Genomic DNA, 23,739 nt, shown 5'->3' with positions numbered 1-23,739 from the left:
CTCAGGAACGATAGAAGCTAGATAATTGAGATTAAGCATACCGTTTCCAAACTAACGCCAAAAAAATAATGCTTTCCTATTTTTTTATTAGTCTTGTATAATTCTATCGATATACAAAAAAGACCTTTTTGCCACGCCACTTAAAACCCAAAACTGTCAGTGTGCAAGTCTCTCCCTCGTACGTCCACTAGCTGAGTAACGGGTATCAGATAGTCTCTCCTGTTAAACCATAATTTATACTTCAAAATCAATACTTCATCTAATCTTTTGGGCTACAGACTGCTGTCTATTTAATTAATTATTTTAGTTTAATTTCTGAAATTAAATTATATATTTATTCAGTCAGCAAATTAAGCGGATTGACTTTAGGACCACATTCCAATCAACTTGTTTAAGATCTCAAGAAAGATTTGAACTCATTATCAAAGAACTGAAGAGATTAATACTTTCAGAATTTTTTTTAGCTTCTAAAACTTGTTCTCCTCATTGCGTGGTAATAAGGTTTCAATTGTTTCTCTAAATTTTAACTGCACTTGTCCATTATTTTTACTGAGGGGCTATCTGAAATAAATACGAACGTACGATAAAACTAAATTCTAATAGATGCCAATTTCGTGGTGAGGAATGCTAAAATATCATACAAACGGGACAGGGGACTACTCAAAACTGTTAAAGATTTAACAAGTTTTCAGTGTTTTCGAATATCAATTTTGAGTGTTTTTGCACTAAATGCACGAGTTTTACACGTGTGGTACATATGTATGTATGTAGGCCTAGTTAATCGCCTCATTCGATTAGATAATGGTGGTATTGAAGACGGCCCGGCAAATCTCCACCACGGAGTTGGACAGCCGTCCGTAGCATTTGGGCTTATTTTTCCAGGCGATGAAGGCGTAGTAGAACGGAATACCAGCCAGGGTTATGCCGATGCCAATCAGCAGATTTTGCGGCTCCTCCAGATTCGGCAGCAGTACCAGTGTCACGCAGCTCACCATGAAGATAATGGGCAGCGCAATATGGACTTTAATGGGTCTGGGCAAGTCGGGCCTCTTGTGCCGGAGCCACAACATCCCGGCTATGCTGGCCACCACTGAGAGCCAGAGCACCGAGCTGAAGTAGTTGATCAACTGGTAGACGTTATCCGTGAGCAGCATGAGCAGAGACATCAGACATGTGAAAATCAGGGAGGGAATGGGAGTCTGTTGCTTCACATGGAACAGCTGGAAAAACTTGGGCAAATGCCCCTCCTGAGCTCCAGTGGCGAACAGACGCGCCGAGGTGAAGAGCACTCCGTTGACGCCTCCAAATGTGCTCAGTGCCACGAAAATGGGCACCATGAAGGCCAGCGGTCCGAACACACGGTTTCCAAAGGTCACCACCACGGCCAGTGAACTGAGCATCTCCGGTTTGTTCACCACGGCGCAGTAGGCCAAATTAACCAGAACATAGATGCCAGTGACCAGGGGCATGGCTATCCAAATGGCACGCGGCAGGTTCTTGTATGGATCCTGCAGCTCCTCCGTCACAAAGTTCAAGTAGTTCCAGCCGCCAAAGGCAAACAGACCGGAATAGAAGGCGTAGCCAATGTTGCGGGTAGTGTAGATGCCCTCCCACGGATGGCTGAAGTTCTCCAACTCGCCAGTGGCCATGTAGTACAGTCCGGCTAGGATAATCATGATGAGGGCCAGCAGCTTGCCCACCGTGAACACATCCTGCACCTTCATGGACACCTTCACAGACAGGCAATTAATTGTGGTGAGCAGAGTCAGACATATGGCAGCCAGCAGTTTCACCGCATTCTGTGGGGGATCGCATTCCGGGAAGAATGGCTTGACCGCATAGTGGGCAAAAGTTAGAGCCACAATGGTCCGCGTGGTTGGCCGGATGATGAGCAGTGCGATCCAGAGCCGCAGGAATCCCACCAGCGGCCCAAAGGACACCAGCAGATAGGCGTAATCCCCGCCAGATCTGGTGATGCATGTTCCCAGTTCCGCGTAGCAAAGAGCTCCGATTGTCGACAAAATGCCGCAGGTCAGCCAAATCAAGAGGGAGCTTCCCACGGATTCGGTGTTCCCATGAGTCATTTCAATTTGTGACTCACGTTTCCTACGCTTTTTATCTTTGTATTGATATAAACAAAATAAAAATCGCAGGGGAGTGTCAACAAAGGGTTGGAGGGAAAGCAATTTTCATCTCGCAATGGCAGCCCAAGCTGAAAGTATGCTTAAGCCGCTAGTTGGGAGTTTCGGTACACGGTAGCTGTTAGTCGCGAACTCGCTGACCGGCTTTGACTTTCGTGTTGTCTGAGCGAAGCGGATAAGCCATTCCGCTGCAAGGACAAGAGCTTTCACATCCTCCTTGGCTTACATTTCATCAGACCTAATGATAAGAAAACAATTCAACAACGTAAAAAGGAGCAAAAAAGAAGTGGCAAAAAGTCAAATACCAGGACACCAGACAAGGTCACGTCTGTGGATCTGCAGCTGCTTAGCCGGCATAAATATTGTAATAGGCAGGAAAATTACAATTTTCAACTTGCAATGACAACGCCTCTTGTCATTTACTTCCGTCCCGTGAAACTTCGTCATACGATCTTTATTTAGCCCGCCCTTGCCAGCATTGCATGAAATCATTTTGTAATTTACATTTAATTAGGGAAATTGTGCAGCAGCTGTCGTGGCAAGAAATAGAGCTGCAGCAGCGGGAAGTCAGAGATCTCCAGGTGTTTCCTTATTGGCTGGTTGCATGAGCGACGATGGCTTAAAATCACTTAAAGGATTTACAAACAAACCTCTTTTAGGCAAATACGGCTGGTAGAAAGCTGTTCGCCATCCATACATCATTGCGTATGGGCACATTAATTACGGGACATCTTCGGTTAGGACCAAAGAGACTAGCGACTGGAGATTCAGGAGAACGGGGAACCGCCTGTTATGAGTGGAAACAGGAAATTAAATTCTAAGCCGCTTTTCCGGCCTGGAGCTGGTTTCCTGACCTTATGGGCTGTGAATCCTCTTATGCTGGCGGCATAATTGAAGTGATTTGGGTGCAGCATAAGTGAATTTATTTGGGCTAATGGACTTACGGAGGGGATATTCATAGGGCATGCGACCAGTTTGGTCACTTTGCTGAACGTGGAGACGCAATGGAGCTTGCTCCAAACACATTTCAGAACTAATAACTGTTGCGTTAGCAAAAAGACTATACAAAAATTCTAACAGCTAACTATTGCTCAGTAAAAGCCTCAATTACTGAAACAGGTAACCCCGGAGTAGTGTAAGCCGACAGCGTGTTGCTCAAAAGCCGTAACGTAAAGAAATACTTCTGCTGTGCAGTCTTTCTTTGTCGACGCGGAAAACGGGTGCTTTCGGGACCACGAAAGTGACAAAGATGGCTCTAGCAAGTTCAAAGAACCCTTCCAGGCACTAATGGTCAAACAGACCAACTAAATCCACAGCTTACTACTATAAAATGGCGTCGAAAACTGCTTAGGAATTGAGAGGGAAACGAAATATCGCTAAAACGCCAATGCGGCAGAAAACAAAGTAGGTAGTCCACAATAGACGGAATTGAAAGACAGTGTCAGCATGTATAGAATTTGCTAACAGTATTTGACGTTGACATGCTCACACGTTTCGATACAACAATACACAATGGAGGGCCAATAGCAATTGAGTGTTATTGGGAGTTGTTCGGTTCGATTTCGATTCATTTATATGGAATCAGACGAAAAGGCAAAAGGGAACATCTACTAAGTGAAATAAGAAAATTTTTACACTGGGTTTGAACAGAAAGAATTCGGGATCGTATTTAGTGATGGGCAACAATTGCTGTTTTTAAATTAGTTGAGTTTTTCACTTGGTTAATTTACCATTTGTGTTTTTTCTCCCCCAAAACTAAATTCGATGTTATCTATCAGCTCTTTTGTCAATTGAGGGACTCGTTTAATGTCCCAATAAATCTGAATTGGCCAGATTGAATTTTCGGCTGGCAAATGTATATACATATGTATATATGTACATACACATATGTATATAAGAAAATTGGATTCCTTATATGGACTGACGCATCCCTTATTTCTGCGCTTTGCAACTATAGCAGATTTCCCGGAAAGCCATTGCAGCTGTAAGCTTACTTGAACATCGTGCTATATTTTAAAAGCATCAGACAAAATCCCTTCCAAGTTTGGTCAGCTGCAAAGTTGGCCCCATCATTAAATGTGTCTGGTAAACTGATTAAGGCCAAATCAGCATGATCATGTTACACAAAAGCGGCAAAGTCCAAACACGGACACCGAAGATAAAAAGTGGCCGATACCATCTCGCCCGTTGATTGCTCTGCTTGATCTGGAAACTTGAAGCAGACTTAACCAGGGAAATATTAGGCACATCTCTATGTGGGTCTAAAAAATTCTTCGAAAATGATTCTTTAAAATAAATAAAAATATTATGTAAAAAAAAAAACAACAAATATTGCTCATATAAATAGCTGATATTGTAAAGATTGTTTAAGAAACGATAAATATTACGGAGAATATATCGCAATTAAGTCTGCTAAGTGTAATTATTTATAATTACACTTTATCTACTTGTAATATGATTTGTATATTGAGCACACCACCAAAATAGCACATTTGGATTTGTTTTTGATAGATAAAACTTCAATATAAATACTAAGAACATACCGAGTCTTGCTCTAAAATAAATTGTTGGATATGAGCTGCAATATTAATTTAACGTTCTAGTATTTAAGCCTTGTCTAAAAATACATTATTACACTTTTACGCTACTGATTTGATCACATTATCTGATCGCTATATTTGATGTAACTAGTAAGAAACTTTCATCAATTCATTTTGACATTTGACATTTATATGGCAAGAAAACAAATTAAAGTGAATCTTCGTAAAACCCTTAAAACTAAAGTTAAATATATAAATTCGGGGAATTCTTTGGATAGACGCACATGCACACACTTCAAAGGGTGCCCAAAAAGGCACGTCACATTTAAATAAAACCTGTACTGCACCTTTTAGCAATAAGCAACAATATTGCTTAGTTATACCCCTTACACGTAGAGTAAAAGGCTATACTGGTTTCGTTGAACAGTATGTAACAGGTTGAAGGAATCGTTTTCAATAAAATGGTGCTCACTAAGTGCGCTGGTTTTAGAGACCCTACAAGTGCTAATCTAAAATACTGTGCGATGCTTGACTCGAGGTTGCGAACGAGAAGAAATCAACTAAACATATACGAGTACATTGTTTTCGCCGAATTTTTGGAGGCTAAATAATTTTATATCTGGCTTTAATTGGTCCCATCGTCACGCTTGCAACATTGTGGCGGATGCCATTAAGTACTTATTAATTCCGATGTACTATCTAACTATCTAATATCTAATCCTCCTTGGTCAATAAAAACTTGACACACCTAAGAAATGTAAAGCCCAGACTAAATTATTAACATCTTCTGTCAATCATTAACCTTGATCTATTTGTTTTTCCGGTTGATTTTTTAACATAAATTTTAAGTCATTTGAATAGCGAGACGCAAAACAATGTTAAATTATGTTTGCAGTGTAAGGACATTTCTTGTCGTACCTGGAACAGTCTTTATATGTTTATTCGTGTTCCCGCACAAACTCTAACGCCAACAAGCCGCCCAAAGCTGCCACGCCCACACTCTTTAAATATGTTTTCATATTTTTTGATATTCTTGTAAATTTCTATCGATTTGGCACGCCCACTCCAAAGCCCACCAGCCGCTTAAAACTTATGCATATGCATATTATTTTTTTTCCCAATTTCTACCCATACTTCAGAAAATGTTGAAATTTCTTGTTCTCACTTTTACCAGCATGAAATCTGATAGTCAGGGAATTTGACTATGACGTACTCTCTTGTTTTTTTATACCCGTTACTCGTAGAGTAAAAGGGTATACTAGATTCGTTGAAAAGTATGTAACAGGCAGAAGGAAGCGTTTCCGACCATATAAAGTATATATATTCTTGATCAGGATCAATAGCCAAGTCGATCTGGCCATGTCCGTCTGTCCGTCCGTCTGTCCGTCTGTCCGTCCGTCTGTCCGTCCGTATGAACGCTGAGATCTCAGGAACTACAAAAGCTAGAAAGTTGAGATTAAGCATACAGACTCCAGAGACATAGAAGCAGCGCAACGCCCACACTTTTGAAAAATGTTTTGATATTTTTTCATTTTTGTATTAGTCTTGTAAATTTTTATCGATTTGCTAAAAAACTTTTTGCCACGCCCACTCTAACGCCCACAAACCGCCCAAAGCTGCCACGCCCACACTTTTGAAAAATGTTTTGATATTTTTTCATTTTTGTATTAGTCTTGTAAATTTCTATCAATTTGCAAAAAAACTTTTTGCCACGCCCACTCTAACGCCCACAAACCGCCAAAAACTGTCAGTGTTGAAATTTCTTCTTCGCACATCCACTAGCTGAGTAACGGGTATCAGATAGTCGGGGAACTCGACTATAGCGTTCTCTCTTGTTTTATTCTTAGGTTGAAAATTACAGACTGCTAATCCGCCTGAAGATGCGTAATGAAAAGGGCATGTGTAAGGGCTAAGGCTAAATAGTCACGCGTTGGCTTGGACCCCTAAATTTAATTAAAATTCATATTTAGATTCTGACAGTGGTCAATTTTAGCTCCCTAAAGGTATACAGTTTATTAAATTATGCGGTTTTGCAAATATAAATGCAAGTTTAAAGAATTTTGAATAGTGCTAACTTAAAGCCTGCATGAATACCACCATCATATTTTAGCAATCCTGTTTTTAGATCGGTTCTTCCCTAGTCTCGACAGTACACAAGCCAAACCTTTTCCAAACAACAATAAAAACAATAATAAACATCAAATTGACTTTATATACCTTGAAAGGAAACAAGCATTGGCAATCCGAGTTCCAGTAATTCTATGTTTAAGAAGAACCACTAATACCGAAGGGTCGCCAATGTATCCATCTGGATCATACAACAAATTTGTATTTTCACATGTGGGATAGGTTGACGGCGAGCTAAATGATAAAACTTAGGCATACACTCATGCACGTTTTTTTTATACACGTTACTCGTAGATGAAAAGGGTATACTAGATTTTTTGAAAAGAATGTAACAGGCAAAATGAAGTGTTTCCGACCATATGAAGAATATATAAGGAGGACTCTAGTTGAGTCGATCTGGCCATGTTCGTCTGTCTGTCCGTCCGACGGACGCACGTCGAGATCACAGGAACTATAAAAGCTAGAAAGTTGAGATTCAGTATGCAAACTGTAGAGACATAGACGCAGCGCCAGTTTGTCGATTCATGTTGCCACGCCCACTCTTACGCCCACAAATCGACCAAAGATGCCACGCCCACACCTTTGAAAAATGTTTTGATATTTTATAAATATCATTACCATGTAAATTTTTTTCAATTTGACAAAAATCTCTTTTCCACGCCCACACTAACTCCCACAAACTGTCAAAAACAGTTAGTGCTTAAATTTCTTCTTCGCACTTCCACTATCTAAGTAACGGGTATCAGATAGTCGGGGAACTCGACTATAGCGTTCTCTCTTCTTTTTTTATTTTCAGCAAACATAAATGAACTATGTATAACCTAATGGGAGTCTTATGCTGTTAGTTCGCCTAGACTTTATTAACATTAACAAACAGAAATGAACTATGTATAACCTAATGGGAGTCTTATGTTGGTAGTTTGCCTAGTTTATTAACATTTATCTTAATATAGTTCTTATTATTTTAATTATTATTTTAATAATTGAAACTAAGCAAATCCAATATAAAATAGGATTTGCCTAATTTTAATTAGCCATACAAGAGTTTATAACTGTATTAATTTTAGTTTAAAAGAAGGTTAAAGAGTCTTCTCTTTAGTCTTCTTATCGGGATTGAGTAAAGCAATCGTCGGGTGAGTCTGCTTCGGTGGGTCAGTATTCTCTCGTTGTATCTGCTGGAATGGAACGCCATCTGATCTTCGACAACAGACAGATCGAGGTCGTGGAGCAGCGCTTTATTACTGACGTACCACAGCCAGTGATAAGCCTCAAGGTAGTCATGCACGTGAAGAGAATAACTTTTAGCCAGGGAATTAAATCATATTGTAGCATACTTTTGGGCGCGGTACACAGCTACTTTAGCCATCACCCTTCGCAATTCGTTGATCAGGGCTACTTTACAAATTAAGTTCAGGCACGGACTGGTTGGCGAGAAATTAAGGACACGGAGGATAGTTAACATGCTTGTAAGCCCACATCTAGAGCTCGTATAAGTTGCAAAGCTGGTTTACTAGAGGATACGCTGTTTAAACGTTTTAACAAAAAAACAGGAGCGTACTTTAACAGTTTGCCGGGCAGAGTCAGCCAATAGGGGCAGAAGTCATGGTCAGAGTGCAGATTGTTGTGAGACTGGTTATTGTAGAATATTAAAAGCGTTAAAAGGTATGTGAAAGGTAGAGAAAAACAATTCCGACACTACAAAGTGTATATATTGTTGATCAGAAACACTAGCCCAGTTGACCTAGCCATATATAACGTCCTTCCGCCTGTATTTCAAGTGTTTATTTTTCGTTGGCACCTACCTTAAAATGAAGGGATAATTTGCCGTAAAACTAGCATTGGGGCATAAATAAAAGAAAAGAACAAAAACGAAAAAGATAGAATGTGCCTGAATGTACAGGCAAAAAAATGTTTTTTTTAGTGTGAACTAAAATTTGCTAAAAAGCAAGTCACGGTTAATTTTAATTTATTTCTTAATTTTATTCTTTGACTTCCCAATTTCAATAAATACATTTTTTTTCAGTCTACATCTAAGGAATGACAGTCAATCACATAAGAGTCCTGAGTCGCCTAACTAGGTGGCGCTGTTTTTTATACCCGTTACTCGTAGAGTAAAAGGGTATACTAGATTCGTTGAAAAGTATGTAACAGGCAGAAGGAAGCGCTTCCGACCATATAAAGTATATATATTCTTGATCAGGATCAATAGCCGAGTCGATTTGGCCATGTTCGTCTGTCCGTCCGTATGAACGCTGAGATCTCAGGAACTACAAAAGCTAGAATGTTGAGATTAAGCATACAGACTCCAGAGACATAGAAGCAGCGCAAGTTTGTCGATTCATGTTGCCACGCCCACTCTAACGCCCACAAACCGCCCAAAACTGCCACGCCCACACTTTTGAAAATGTTTTGATATTTTTTCATTTTTGTATTGGTCTTTTAAATTTATATCGATTCGCCAAAAAACTTGTTGCCACGCCCACTCTAACGCCCACAAATCGCCAAAAACTGTTGAAGACTCTCCTTCGCACTTCCACTAGATGAGTAACGGGTATCAGATAGTCGGGGAACTCGACTATAGCGTTCTCTCTTGTTTTTCTTTCCACCCAAACACACCCATGTTCAATTTCATTTCGGACTTCGTGTGCGTGCGATTTTCTCATTTGGAGGTCGTTTTATTAAAGCCTGTACAGACGTATGGCTGCCATTTTATGCTTGACAAACACAGCAAGTTCTTTCAGTGGACGTATTCAGTTTAATTTATGCGTGTTTTGTGGACATTTAAATTTAATAATCTTGTAAAAATAATTTTGATTGGCGTTCAACCCAACCCTTTAAAATGTTTATATTTTTCGCTTTAAACATATATGGAGCAGTACTTTATTAATTTGCTTCCACAAGTTTTCATCAAAGGCAGCGATTCACTCTTCACTCTGCTACGATGGTATATCTGATTATACATTTAGAAATAAGAGATAAGCTAAATTTTAGTCCATGATTTCCGGTACAAATAAGTTACTAAAATTTCATACAAACCTTCCGATGCGTCTAAGATTAGGCATATATCTAAGAATCTGAAGTTTAGAAGTCCCGAAAAGGAAAAACTAAGGTTGCTTTTTTTCTACTACCTATTTCGTACCCATGCGTTTACTTTAATGTGTGCATACCTTAATCATAATTCGAGCATCTCTTGCCTCCTGCTTTACGAGGATGAGGCACTCCATTACCGTTAAAGGAATGCTATATAATTTTATATACTATATAAATTTCACCTGGGCGGCGAAAATCGGAGCAAACGCGAAAGGAAGGGAAGGGCTGATGTATTTAACATACATAAGGAAATTTCGTCGGTGAAGAAGCAAAATTTGGCACTCCGTGCTTGCAAAGCGATCAAAAAATACAAAGATTCCGGCAGACTCCTTTGAAACACTCCTCAGAAAGGCAAAGTCAACTAAACATGATATTTTAACACAGCATTATCCGAATGAGAAGTTTTTAGTTGGGAAGCCAACGCCTGGTCGATAATATAAAAAATGAAATGAAGTACGCCTGAAGGCGATATGTTTAAATTCATAGTAATAAACCGGGTGTTCAGCTTCGATATGGCCTCATTACCAGAGGTCAGAAGTCATTGTAAGTCGCAGTTTCAGTCACTCAATTTTAAATGTAAGCACTCCCGTCTGCCATTTTAATTGTTTTTGTATTCATCATCCTAAAAGAAGTGCGTTCCTTTGAAAGATTGATTTCTGTATGTACTTACATTTGATTTAATACGATTGCTCATAATGGGGGAAACAATGACAGAGTTGTCTTAAGTCAATTGAAGGCACGCAAACCTCCTTGAATTTCATCACAGAGTCGTAAGGGGAGATAGGTCCGTTTTCTGAGAATAAACGAGGTGTGCTGATTGCATTTCTAAAATGTTGGCTGGTTTTTAAAAAATGTATACATGTATAATTATTGTTTTTTTATTATAATTATTTTTGCTTATAATTAATCATTTAAAAGGTTGTTTCATCAAGCTGATCTTTCATGTGGTTTTTTCAATCCCATTTTCGTTTTCCTCGTGGTATTGTCTTTTCTTTCAAACTTTTCCACTCTCAGGACTTTGCTTCCATCCTTTCGTCCTCGTACAAAGTAAACACAAGCTAGACAAAAGTTTAATAATTGTGGTTACTTTGGGTCTTGTTCGTGGTTCTGTTTTAGTTTCCATCCCGAAAACTTGCGGCGTATTTCATTTTGTAAATAGCACAAAATGGCAGCAGGATATTGATGCAGCGCGGTATCACTTATTGTCCCGGGTCGGCCGGTGTCTTTTGTTCGAGCGTCTTCCCAATAGGGAGTTCCCTCCATGTGGAACTTTTCATTAAACACTCCTTAAGGCGTCGCAAATGAAGAAAACTTTGTACACACAGACACACTGTGATACTAGGAAACTGACCAGCAATGTAATCGCAAAAGAAATTCTTTTCCACTTATTGCCGTAAGAAACTGCGTGTAAATAAAAAGCCAAAACGAAAGTTGTCTGCCTGCAAGGAAGAGCTGAATGCGTTGAAGCAGCTACTTGTACCCTTTTCCGCTGTCTGCGGATCCTTATGTTGCTGTAACATCTCATTTTATTTACGTCACGTCTTCTTCCCTTTGACAATTACTCTCAGCAGCTCTGCAGAAAAGACGTGCAAAAATAGTTCTAAATAGCTACAAACATTATTACATCAATTCAAAAAAAAAACATCTTTGTCTTATATTGTATCTATACATATTTTGCAGATACTTGGCTTGCCTTCTCCAAGATAAAAACAAGAGAGAGTTTCAACTCTTTACTGACATATCGATAGAGTTCGATGAAAAAATTAATACATTTTAAAAAAATTTTAATTTTTCAAAAGTATGGGCGTGACAGTTTTGTTTGGCTTGTGGGCGTGGCAAAATCAGTACACAAACTTGCGCATTTGCATGCATAATCTATATGTTTCAGTTTCTGAGATCTAGATGTTCATACGGACAGAAATACGGACAAGAAAATACATACCTGTTTAATACTTTTAAGAAACCTAATATGTATACTATTTTACGATTATAAGGTAATGGAATAAGTGGATAAGAAAGATTGTAGATAAATAAAAATCAAAATTAATGAATTAATTAAATACAGATATACCAGATGTTTAATTTAAATGAATCCATAACCGTTCAGCCGTTGTATTTTTGAACATATTTAGAAACATTCCTAAAGAACGTTTATAAAAGCTTTGAATGTTTTTCAATAACACCCAGAAGCCTTTAAAAGAGTGCTTTCAAAATGATTGCAAACGACATATCCCCACTTAAAACAAATCTTAGCGCACGATTCTGACAAGATACAATTTTTAAAGTATATTTGTCAGCATTTTTTGTTAAAGCTAAGCAAAAAGTTTTTTAGTGAAATTTCTCTGCAGATATTTATTTTAAGCGGCTGAACCATTCGAGGAAAGATATCATAAACATTTCTCTGCAAAGAAAGCGAAATAATTTTTCACCACTGAAATTAAAATCAAGGCATAGTTAGTATTGGTGTTCTGTTTCAATCCAATCGATTCTCAGCTCTGCTTCTTTTCTTTGGATACTATCCAAAGATGGTCCCGAGAAATAGAGACAAACGCTTTTATGCATTGAATGAGCATTGCAAGTTTTTCCGCCAAGCAAACTATTATGGATGCCGCGGATTTGCTTTGGCTTAACAATAAAAACTTTGTCCTAGGAATCTTATGTAACATCTTCAGTTTAACAGCAATTTCGTTTTTGGCAATGCCAAGCATTTCCTCCAACCAGAACGACAGAAGCAGCAAAACGATAAATTGTTAAGTGGGAAAAGTTCAAGTTCAAGCCCAAGTACCTGTAAGCGTACTTTTATTTAGGGTTCATTATAGAGTCTCCTTCCGCAATCCGATTAAACCCAACATCTGTTTGCTAAGGAAAACAAGGTAAAGCACTATAGTCGGCTTACTCGACTATTAGATACCCGTTATTCAGCTAATAAGAGTGCGAGAGAAATGGAGACATACATACTTTATTTTAGCAGGCTGATGTTAACAAATTATGTTAGTTATGTTAGTTCAAGAGATGAATTTGAAAGGCATAAAAAATGGTTTCTTATAGATTGACGATTAGTTTAAGTATGTGGCCGCATGTCAAACTGTAACGATACACCAATGACATTACTATAGAATTCAAATTCATTCGAAAATTTTTTTAAATCAAAATGTTGACTTTTTAGAATTTTTATACCCGTTACTCGTAGAGTAAAAGGGTATACTAGATTCGTTGAAAACTATGTAACAGGCAGAATGAAGCGTTTCCGACCATATAAAGTATATATATTCTTGATCAGGATCAATAGCCGAGTCGATCTGACCATGTCCGTCCGTCCGTCCGTCTGTCCGTCTGTCCGTCTGTCTGTCAGTCCGTATGAACGCTGAGAACTCAGGAACTACTAAGGCTAGAAGGTTGAGATTAAGCACACAGAATCCAGAGACATAGACGCAGCGCAAGTCGATTCATGCTGCCACGCCCACTCTAACGCCCACAAACATTTAACATTTTTTAATTTTCGTATTCGTCTTGTAAATTTCTATACAGCCGTGGACGTATAAATAGCACACATCAGAACAGTAACTTTAGATCGATTATTTCAGAAGTATTTGGCTTTCGAATTAAAAAATTTTGATGTGAATCGATTATTGCTCTCTTCTACATGACGTACAACACAAAAAATTTACCGTTATCATTTTTTTCTTCAGCTTTATGCTTAATTTTCGTTCGCGAGCGACTATTTAGCGTGGTCACAGAAATAGCACACTTACAGCAAATTCCGTGTAAAAAGTGGTTTTCCTAAGTTTTTTTTCGTTATTTAAAAAATTTCGTCAACAAATTATTGTAATTTAATACAAAAGTTAAAAAAATGGGTCGAGGAAAGCATTGTTCAGTTGAAGAAAGGTGGATGATATTCAACCTAACTGAATCTGGCAATACACCTCCTGAAATTGCCGAAATAATGAAATGTTCGAGGAAAATGGTATATAATGCACTGAAGGTAGCAAAGGAGAACACAGCATATTTGACCAATCAAAAAAAACGCAAACCAAAGCCACGAAAAACTGATCCGCGTACAGATATGCTCATAGTACGGAAGAGCAAGGCGGATCCTTTCAAGTCCTCCCGCGAAATTATGGAGGAAATAAATAAAGAATATGGCACAAATGTATCGAGGAAATTAGTGGCAAGAAGACTAAATGAAGCTTCCCTCTTTGGACGCATCAGCAGAAAAAAGCCGCTCCTGTCAAAACGCAACATATCGCAACGATTAAGTTTCGCACGGGCCCACCGGGATAAGGACCTTAGTTTTTGGAAAAACATCCTTTGGAGCGATGAAACAAAAATCAATAAAATAGGACCCGATGGGAAAACATTTGTTCGTCGTCCAAAAGACCAAGCTCTTAACTCCAGGTACATCATGAAGACTGTTAAGCACGGTGCCGGTTCCATTATGTGCAGTCATCGAAAATCATGGATACTCAACCAAATATTAAATTTGCTTTACATTAATTACTTTTAAACTTATTTTTTATGATTTATTTAAGATATTTTGAAATTGTGCTATTTCTGTGACCACGCATTTTTCGTTGTTTTTTAGTTTTTTAATTTCCACATCTTTTTTTTAAACATTTATTCATTTTGATTAATTAATTTATTAGTTTATAAGCTAAGCTATGAGGAACGAAAGCTGTTTTATTTCCAAGAAATATTTGTTAATTAAAAAAACTATTCCAAAAGATGAACTTCATTTTGAGCTATTTATACGTCCACGGCTGTATATTTGCCAAAAAACTTTTTGCCACGCCCACTCTAATGCCAAAAAACAGCCCAAAGCTGCCACGCCCACACTTTTGAAAAATGTTTTGATATTTTTTCATTTTTGTATTGGTCTTGTTTTGATATTTTTTCATTTTTGTATTCGTCTTGTAAATTTCTATCGATTTGACAAACAATTTTTTGCCATGCCAACTCTAACGCCCACAAACCGTCAAAAACTGTCGGTGTTGAAGACTCTCCTTCGCACTTCCAATAGCTGAGTAACGGGTATCAGATAGTCGAGGAACTCGACTATAGCGTTCTCTCTTGTTTTTAATCGCAATAACATTGTTTAGATTTGAGAAAAAAGTTTCAGTTTGGAAAATATAAACCATTTAAGAACTAAAATGTATTATCATTAAGTAACGTTTGCCCACCTATAAAATCAAAAATATTTTCGTTTGCTCACCACTAAAAAAAATGTTCGTTTTCCCACCCTTTAATAAACAACCCTTTTAAAATAGTTTATATTGTTTGCCTGCCCCTAAACAAATTTTTTCGTTTTCCCACCTCTTAAAACTAAATATTTTCAATAAAAAACGTTTGACCACCCTTTAAAAATATTGTTTGCCTCCCTTAAAAAAAACTAAAAATTTATTTTCAATAAAAAAAAAGAGGGTGGACCACCTTTTAAAAATAGTTTTTTTCGTTTCCCCAACCTTTTAAAATAATTATTTTCGTTTGCCCACCTCTTTAAAGAAAATATTTTCAGTAAAACACGTTTGCCAAGCCTTTAAAAATAGTTTTTATCGTTTGCCCACTTATAAAAATAATTATTTCAGTTCCATCCACCATCTTTTCACCGGTGAATAACCACTCAATAAAAATTTCGAGCGCTTAATCACCGCTTAATTTGTACAAAAACAAGCGATGATTTTAACAAAGTCATGTCTTAGGAAATTATGTCAAAAACTCCACAAAAAAAAGCAAACTCATCGCATTTAATCACCGCTAAATGGGCCAAATTCGTTTCAGATGGGACTACATGTTCAATTTATTTTAAAATAAAAAATATTAGTATACGAAAATGTTTTAAACCAATTTACCTTAAATGATAACTTTTGTGAGTTGTATTTGTTGTTGCTTTTTAAATGAATCCATGAATAATTAATGAATTAAATTCGAATATGATTACAAATTTAATTTATATATTTTTATTAACCCTTTTTATTAGATTTTGGCACTCAATATAAATCACGTTTGCTTCTCACAAAAATCTAATCGCAACTAACTTCTTTTTGAAAAAGAATCCCTTAAACTATTTCGATATTTTATTGTTATTTTCCTTTGGCTCGTCCACGTTTTTTTTCCCCACTAAATTATTTTTGCATATCACAAATTTAATGTTTCTTACGATGCCGTTGCTCTCGCCAACATAGAGCGTGGGCTGCTCACTCCTCTAGCAATGAAAATGTGATGATTTTGTTTGAATTATCATCGCATTTCATCAAAAAGAACATTTTGTACCACCTATAAACTCTGCATCGGTCGAAAGTAACTTCTCCGTATGCCACAGTCCACATTCGGAATGCATCCGCGCGCTTAGTTTCGATTTTTACAAAAAATTTGATACAGGTTCCTTGATCCTTTTTTTTGAATAGGTAAAAATCGTGCAAGCACAGCAGCTGTCAACAATTAATTGAACATTTAAAATGGCCGAGTTTGTCGGCATAAGTGACAGACATAAATACGAACAAAACGCCACAAAAAATCGAAATTCGATTATACGTAACCCGCGAAAACTCAAAATTTGCGATACTTCTTGAACACACCTCGTAAAAGCAATGATACGGTCGTAAAACTGACATTGTCGTAAAAAGCCCAGAGGAAAGAAGAAACATGGTGGATGGACAGCCAGCAAACGCAAAGGGAATTCCTGCAACTGGGGGAATGGAGACAATAGCTACAGGACCACAACAACGGATGCAGTGGTGACATCAAAAAATACACGATACCATAGGTACACGTAAACCGAGAAATTTCAAGATATTCTGCTGGAGTCTTCTGCAAGTTAGTGGAGGTCTTTTAAGCGCTGCTGTTACAACCTGCGCATCGAATTAGACATAAATGAAAAATGGAAGTTTTTTTTTAATTTAAAACTAAACTTCTGGGTCGATTTTGGATTTCCATAGGACGACAGTGTATCAATTGTATCAATCAAATTTTTTTGATTTTATTTCCTTGATCTATTTCAAAAGCCGTCTGGATATAGCCATTATATTATGGCTATTCCGTATTAGTCTACCCAATTGAACTAATTTTAAAAGATTTCTGCATGGACCCTGCCAAAAGTCGTCTTTCTATTGTAAGGAGTGCATAAGTCAGAGCCTTCCGAATCACACCCATTAGACCTGTGATCCTATGTTCTAAAACAGTAAACACTTATTTTTGCCAAATACAATTGTGTTTTAAACATTTTCTTAACTTTATAATAAAAGTAACAAGAGAGAACGCTATAGTCGAGTTCCCCGACTATCTGATACCCGTTACTCAGCTAGTGGAGGCGGTTTGTGGGCGTGGCAAAAAGTTTTTTGCCAAATCGATAGAATTTTACAAGACCAATTCAAAAATGAAAAAAAATTAAATTATTTTTCAAAAGTGTAGGCGTGGCAGTTTTGGGCGGTTTGTGGGCGTTAGAGTCGACAAACTTGCGCTGAGTCTATGTCTCTGGAGTTTGTATGCCCAATCTCAACTTTCTAGCTTTTGTAGTTCCCGAGATCTCAGCGTTCATACGGACGGACAGACAGACGGACGGACAGACGGACATGGCCAGATCGACTCGACTATTGATCCTGGTCAAGAATATATACACTTCGTATGGTCGGAAACGCTTCCTTCTGCCGGTTACATACTTTTTAACGAATCTAGTATTCCCTTTTACTCTACGAGTAACGGGTATAAAAATATCTTCATCGACTTGCTCCGGAGTATCTACACTGCACAGTGGTTGCGCCCATATGGGGAGAGCGGCCAAAAATACTTCTAGCAGACATATCGTTATGAAATTTTTACTGTAAGTTCTTTGAAAAATAAGAATTGGAAAAAATCTAAAAAATTGGCGTGGTCGTTAGTTTTACGCCCACCAAAAAGCAAAAACCAAAAAATACACCTAAAAGTATGCTTCAATTTTGTTAATATGAAAGATTATAAATGTAAATGTTTTAATTTTATAAAGAAAATATACAACAAAAGGATCAAGAAATACAAAAAATACTTTGAGATACTAAGGAACATCGATTTCGCATTGAGATATAAAGCAAAAGTTTTAATAAAGACGTATATAATAATGTTACAATAGCAAACAGAAAATAGTTTTTATACCCGTTACTCGTAGAGTAAAAGGGTATACTAGATTCGTTGAAAAGTATGTAACAGGCAGAAGGAAGCGTTTCCGACCATATAAAGTATATATATTCTTGATCAGGATCAATAGCCTAGTCGATTTGGCCATGTCCGTCTGTCCGTCCGTCTGTCCGTCCGTCCGTCCGTCTGTCCGTCTGTCTGTCCGTATGAACGTCGAGATCTCAGGAACTACAAAAGCTAGAAAGTTGAGATTAGGCATACAGACTCCAGGGACATAGACGCAGCGCAAGTTTGTCGAATCATGCTGCCACGCACACTCTAACGCCCACAAACCGCACAAAACTGCCACGCCCACACTTTTAAAAAATGTTTAAATATTTTTTCATTTCTGTATTGGTCTTGTAAATTTCTATCGATTTGTTAAATAACTTTTTGCCACGCCCATTCTAACGCCCACAAACCGCCCAAAGCTGCCACGCCCACAGTTTTGAAAAATGTTTTGATATTTTTTCATTTTTGTATCAGTTTTGTAAATTTCTATCGCCCACAAACCGCCAAAAACTGTCAGTGTTGAAGACTCTTCTTCGCACTTTCACTAGCTGAGTAACGGGTATCAGATAGTCGGGGAACTCGACTATAGCGTTCTTTCTTGTTTTTTAAATTGATTTGTGTTTAGGTTGCAATTTTCGCTGTCGCGTTACTAAAGGATCTGAAGTTATTAATAACGGTAAAATAAATCGGTGTTTGTTGTCGACATTTTGTATCCCTATTTCTGGATTCAGCAGCTTCCTCTGACAACTCGCCGATCGATATGAGAGCATTTCCAATTATGGCAGGCCCGTGTATATTCTTTTGTGTAAGATAACTCAGACATCTGCAAAGTTCTGCAGCTGAAATTTTTTAAAATATTATCTGTAAACATTGACCAATATTTTAAAATTAATTTCATCGTGCTATCAGGTGCCCATCACTTTTGAAACTCTAAGTGAAAAATAAGTTTACCTAACATTTAATACTTAAAAAGAATACTTAAAAGAATACTTAAAACAACACGTCAGAAACTGCAACACTGCAAAAAGTTAGAGTAAATACCTTTATTTGTAATATTAAATGATTCCAATATTTTTAACGCGTAACAAAGGACAAGCAGCAAAATACTGCGAAAACTTGACCTTGAAGACTGCAAGACAGCTTGAGTTTATTATTGTTTACACGTATGTTTGCAAATATTTGCAGCTAGACTTACGATTTTTATTTCCTTAAAACATTGACAAATACAGTTTTACCACTCATTAAGGGGGGTCGGAGGGCAATATATCTAAAAGTTTACTTAAACTAGAAAATTGACATAATTCAAGTAATACACAAAAAAGGTATAATCCATCAAAAATTCACCAAATATGATAAATCAATTCAATGAATTTCACAATAAGAATTTATTAAAGCAAATACCTGAAACTTTAAAATTCATTTTAAATAATTAAAATTGGACCTATCAATCGCACGTTTTACCACTTTGAAATTCACTTTTGTTGCGACGAAGCAATCAAAACTCCGCTGTGCTGCAAAAATGAACAGTTGTTCTCCCTTTACACTATATTTTTAGAATGTCCGGTTAGAAGAAGGCGTTTCCGACTATATAAAGTACGAATATTCTTAACCAAGATAAATAGCCGAGTCGAACTGGCCATGTCCGCCTGTCTGTACGTCTGCCCGTATGAACGCCTTGATCTTAGAAACGGCTTTCAGAGACATAGACGCAGCGCAAGTTTGTTGACCCATGCTGCCACACCCACTCTAACGCCCACAAACCAGTAATAATTAGAAATATCTTTTGATATTTTTATTAGTCTTGTAAATTTCTATCGATTTGCAAAAAAAATTTTTTTCTACGCCCACGCCTTTGGAAAATATTGTGATACACGCCCAATCATTTACATTTTTAATTTTATTATTGTATATCCCAATTTCTACAGATATTCCAGAAAATGTTCAAATTACTGGTTCGCACTTCCACTACCTAAGTAACGATTATCTGATAGTCGGAAATTTAAATTATGCCTGCTAGCTGACAACTACTTGAATCCTGGACCCCCAGCTCAGCCTACCCGCCATCCACCAGCAGTTCCGGTTAGTTGAAGTGCCGTTCATTGCTCACCTCTGGCTGCCTAGCGAACTCAAGGTGGGAACTCACAGATGGCGGCGGGCACTCCCCAATGTCCCACAGCATCTCCAAGAACCATCATAATCAAATGACATTGCACATTGCACTTATGTGGGCTGCTGACTGCGATGGACAGACTTGCTATTCCAACCCGTGCGGGGTTGTGAGTCACCGCTAACAGCACCAGCAGGTGCAATTCATGCTTCTTTTGGCGGTGCTCTGCTACGAAGCCGAGGCTTAAGCTCGAATAAGAATACTGTAGCGGCGAAAGAGCCTGTGTAGACCCTGTAGTACTGGGGGATTTTTTAAATAGGACCCAAAAACAAGAAAAGGGCACGACATTTTTTTCTAATATTCAGAACGCTTGTTATTCTTTTGTCTTTTAATCTGATACCAATATACCAATACAATACAAATATAAGTTACCAATTTATAGTTCCTGAGATCTCGATGTACCTACGAACAAATAGGACCCGTTTACTCTACGAGTAACGGGTATAACAACCCTTTATCGCTTCTCGGTATTTATAGAAGAATTCGCAATTAATAAAAGTTGTGCAAATCAGAAAGCAAATGTTGGAACTTTGGTTTGTTGGCATAAGGTCGTTACATAAGATTATAATTTAAGTTTGAATCATTTTTATACCCGTTACTCGTAGAGTAAAAGGGTATACTAGATTCGTTGAAAAGTATGTAACAGGCAGAAGGAATAAAGTATATATATTTTTGACCAGGATCAATAGCCGAGCCGATCTGGCCATGTCCGTCTGTCCGTCCGTCTGTCCGTCCGTCTGTCCGTCCGTATGAACGTCGAGATCTCAGGAACTACAAAAGCTAGAAAGTTGAGATTAAGCATACAGGCTCCAGAGACATAGAAGCAGCGCAAGTTTGTCGATTCATGTTGCCACGCCCACTCTAACGCCCACAAACCGCCCAAAACTGCCACGCCCACACTTTTGAAAAATGTTTTGAAATTTTTTCATTTTTGTATTCGTCTTGTAATTTTCTATCGATTTACCAAAAAACTTTTTGCCACGCCCACTCTAACGCCCTCAAACCGCCCAAAGCTGCTACGCCCACACTTTTGAAAAATATTTTGATATTTTTTCATTTTTATATTGGTCTTGTAAATTTCTATCGATTTGCCAAAAAACTTTCTGCCACGCCCACTATAACGCCTACAAACCGCCAAAAATTGTGTTTAAGACTCTCCTTCTCCCTTCCACTAGCTGAGTAACGGGTATCAGATAGTCGGGGAACTCGACTATAGCGTTCTCTCTTGTTTTGTATTATTTTTAACATCTGTGATAAGTTTTAAATTCGGAATTATATTTTTTAAGTGAGCATAAAAAAATAACTTAAAAAATTTAAAATTAAAACTTATGACAGATGTTAAATAAGTTTTAAATTCGGAATTATATTTTTTAAGTTTTTCTTTTGGGCTCATTAATAAACATCCGCGACATATGATAGATATGGTTAATGGTTTGTTTTAAAAAGATTACTATTTGTTTACTCTTGTCGTGCTAGCAATCTTGTAACTCCAGACTCGTCAAACCAATACCATTCTTTACGTTTTGTAATTTTGAAGGAATTTTTAAAACTAAACTGTTGAGATTCTAATGGCGCCTACGATGCGCCAATTTGTTACAGGACGTTGTCGCACTCACTCTTACATTCACAAACCGCCCAAATCTGTCGTTCACTGTTTTTAAAAACTTTCAGTTTATATTTCATTTCTTTTAGTTTTGTCAATTTCGTTCGATAGCGATACATAATCATTATTTCCAAACTTTCAGTTATTTAATAATTTCAGTGAACATTTAGTTCGTTTTTTGAGTATATTATGACAAATGTCAACTAAGCTAGTAATGAGGAAATATATACATTGGTTTCGAAATGTGTCTCGTAGTACGCTCACTATGGCTTGATTTCATTAATTTGCTCGCGTCACCACTTCTTGAAATAAACAAACCCACTTAGCTAACGCTGGCATAACTAAATAAGAGTAACATACATTCGCGTAAGTATATAACGGGTGTTTTTTTTAGAGGTATAGAACTTTAAATTGCAATAAAACAACGATGGATTATTCGATTGACATGAATTTTATTGACATGAAAGATAATCTTGTGGCATTACATTTTAAATATGATTTCTGGCATATGACCGCCACGGCTGGCTCGGATGTAGTCCAATCTGGACGTCCAATTTGCAATGACTTTTTCCAACATATTTGGCCGTATATCGGCAATAACACGGCGAATGTTGTCTTCCAAATGGTTTAGCGTTTGTGGCTTATCCGCATAGACCAATGACTTTACATAGCCCCACAAAAAGTAGTCTAGCGGTGTTAAATCACAAGATCTTGGAGGCCAATTCACAGGTCCAAAACGTGAAATTAGGCGGTCACCAAACGTGTCTTTCAATAAATCGATTGTGGCACGAGCTGTGTGACACGTTGCGCCGTCTTGTTGGAACCACAGCTCCTGGACATTATGGTCGTTCAATTCAGGAATGAAAAAGTTAGTAATCATGGCTCTATACCGATCACCATTGACTGTAACGTTCTGGCCATCATCGTTTTTGAAGAAGTACGGACCAATGATTCCACCAGCCCATACAGCGCACCAAACAGTCAGTTTTTCTGGATGTAACGGTGTTTCGACATACACTTGAGGATTAGCTTCACTCCAAATGCGGCAGTTTTGTTTGTTGACGTAGCCATTCAACCAGAAGTGCGCTTCATCGCTAAACAAAATTCGCTTATGAAAATCGGGAACAACAGCAATCTCGTTTTGGGCCCATTCGACGAATCTACGCCTTGCTTGATGATCGTTTGGTTTCAATTCTTGCACGAGTTGGATTTTGTAAGCACGCAAACCAAGATCCTTCCGCAAAATCTTCCATAAAGTGGATGGACACAGATCCAATTCCTGTGCTCGATGGCGGATGGACTCATTCGGGTCTTCCTCAATGCTACGCTCTACAGCAGCAATAGCTTCTTCTGTACGCACCGTACGGCGTCTCTGGGGATGCGAGTTATCAATAAGAGTAAACGCGGTGCGAAAACGGTCCATGGTTAATCGAATTAACTGCTCTGATGGACGATTTTGTCGACGATAAAATGGACGTAGTGCGCGATACGTATTCCGCACAGAACCATTATTTTCGAAATAAAATTGCACTATTTGCAAGCGTTGTTCAGGCGTGAGTCTATTCATGACGAATTGCCAAACCAAACTGAGAATAAATCACTTGACAGCTGTTAAATCGGTCGCCATCTTGAACAGTAATGCCAACTTAAAGTTCTATACCTCTAAAAAAAACACCCGTTACATACATAAATAGCCTATTAAGGAGCATCTGATAGTGACCCCTCGAAATTAGAATATTTGTAGAAAAATTAAAAGATTATATTGTCGCCATTCAATGGCGACAAGACATTACTTTAAAGACATTTTACCTGAATTATTTTTCTATCTGACACAAGACATCGCCAATTTAAAGAAATGGTATTCTCTTCTTATTTAAGCGATTTGGAACATTCACATCACCATGCTGTAAAGCAGCC

At 37.8% G+C, this 23,739-nt stretch overlaps 1 protein-coding gene across 1 annotated transcript; it reads right to left on the bottom strand.

The window, feature by feature from the left end:
* Positions 1-566: 566 nt before the first annotated feature.
* LOC120447828 (large neutral amino acids transporter small subunit 2-like) lies at positions 567-2,084 on the bottom strand. Its single transcript, XM_039629414.1, has one exon. It carries the CDS (start codon positions 2,082-2,084, stop codon positions 795-797), a length of 1,290 nt encoding a protein of 429 aa, XP_039485348.1. The 3' UTR covers positions 567-794.
* Positions 2,085-23,739: the final 21,655 nt, after the last annotated feature.

Source organism: Drosophila santomea, chromosome 3L (genome assembly GCF_016746245.2).
Source record: "Drosophila santomea strain STO CAGO 1482 chromosome 3L, Prin_Dsan_1.1, whole genome shotgun sequence".
NCBI classification, from domain to species: domain Eukaryota; kingdom Metazoa; phylum Arthropoda; class Insecta; order Diptera; family Drosophilidae; genus Drosophila; species Drosophila santomea.
Note: the sequence above shows the minus strand (reverse complement) of the source record. Positions and strands in the feature narration are given on the sequence as shown.

Excerpts from the sequence above, each read along its gene's own strand:
- LOC120447828 (XM_039629414.1), bottom strand. The coding sequence starts at position 2,084 with ATGACTCATGGGAACACCGAATCCGTGGGAAGCTCCCTCTTGATTTGG.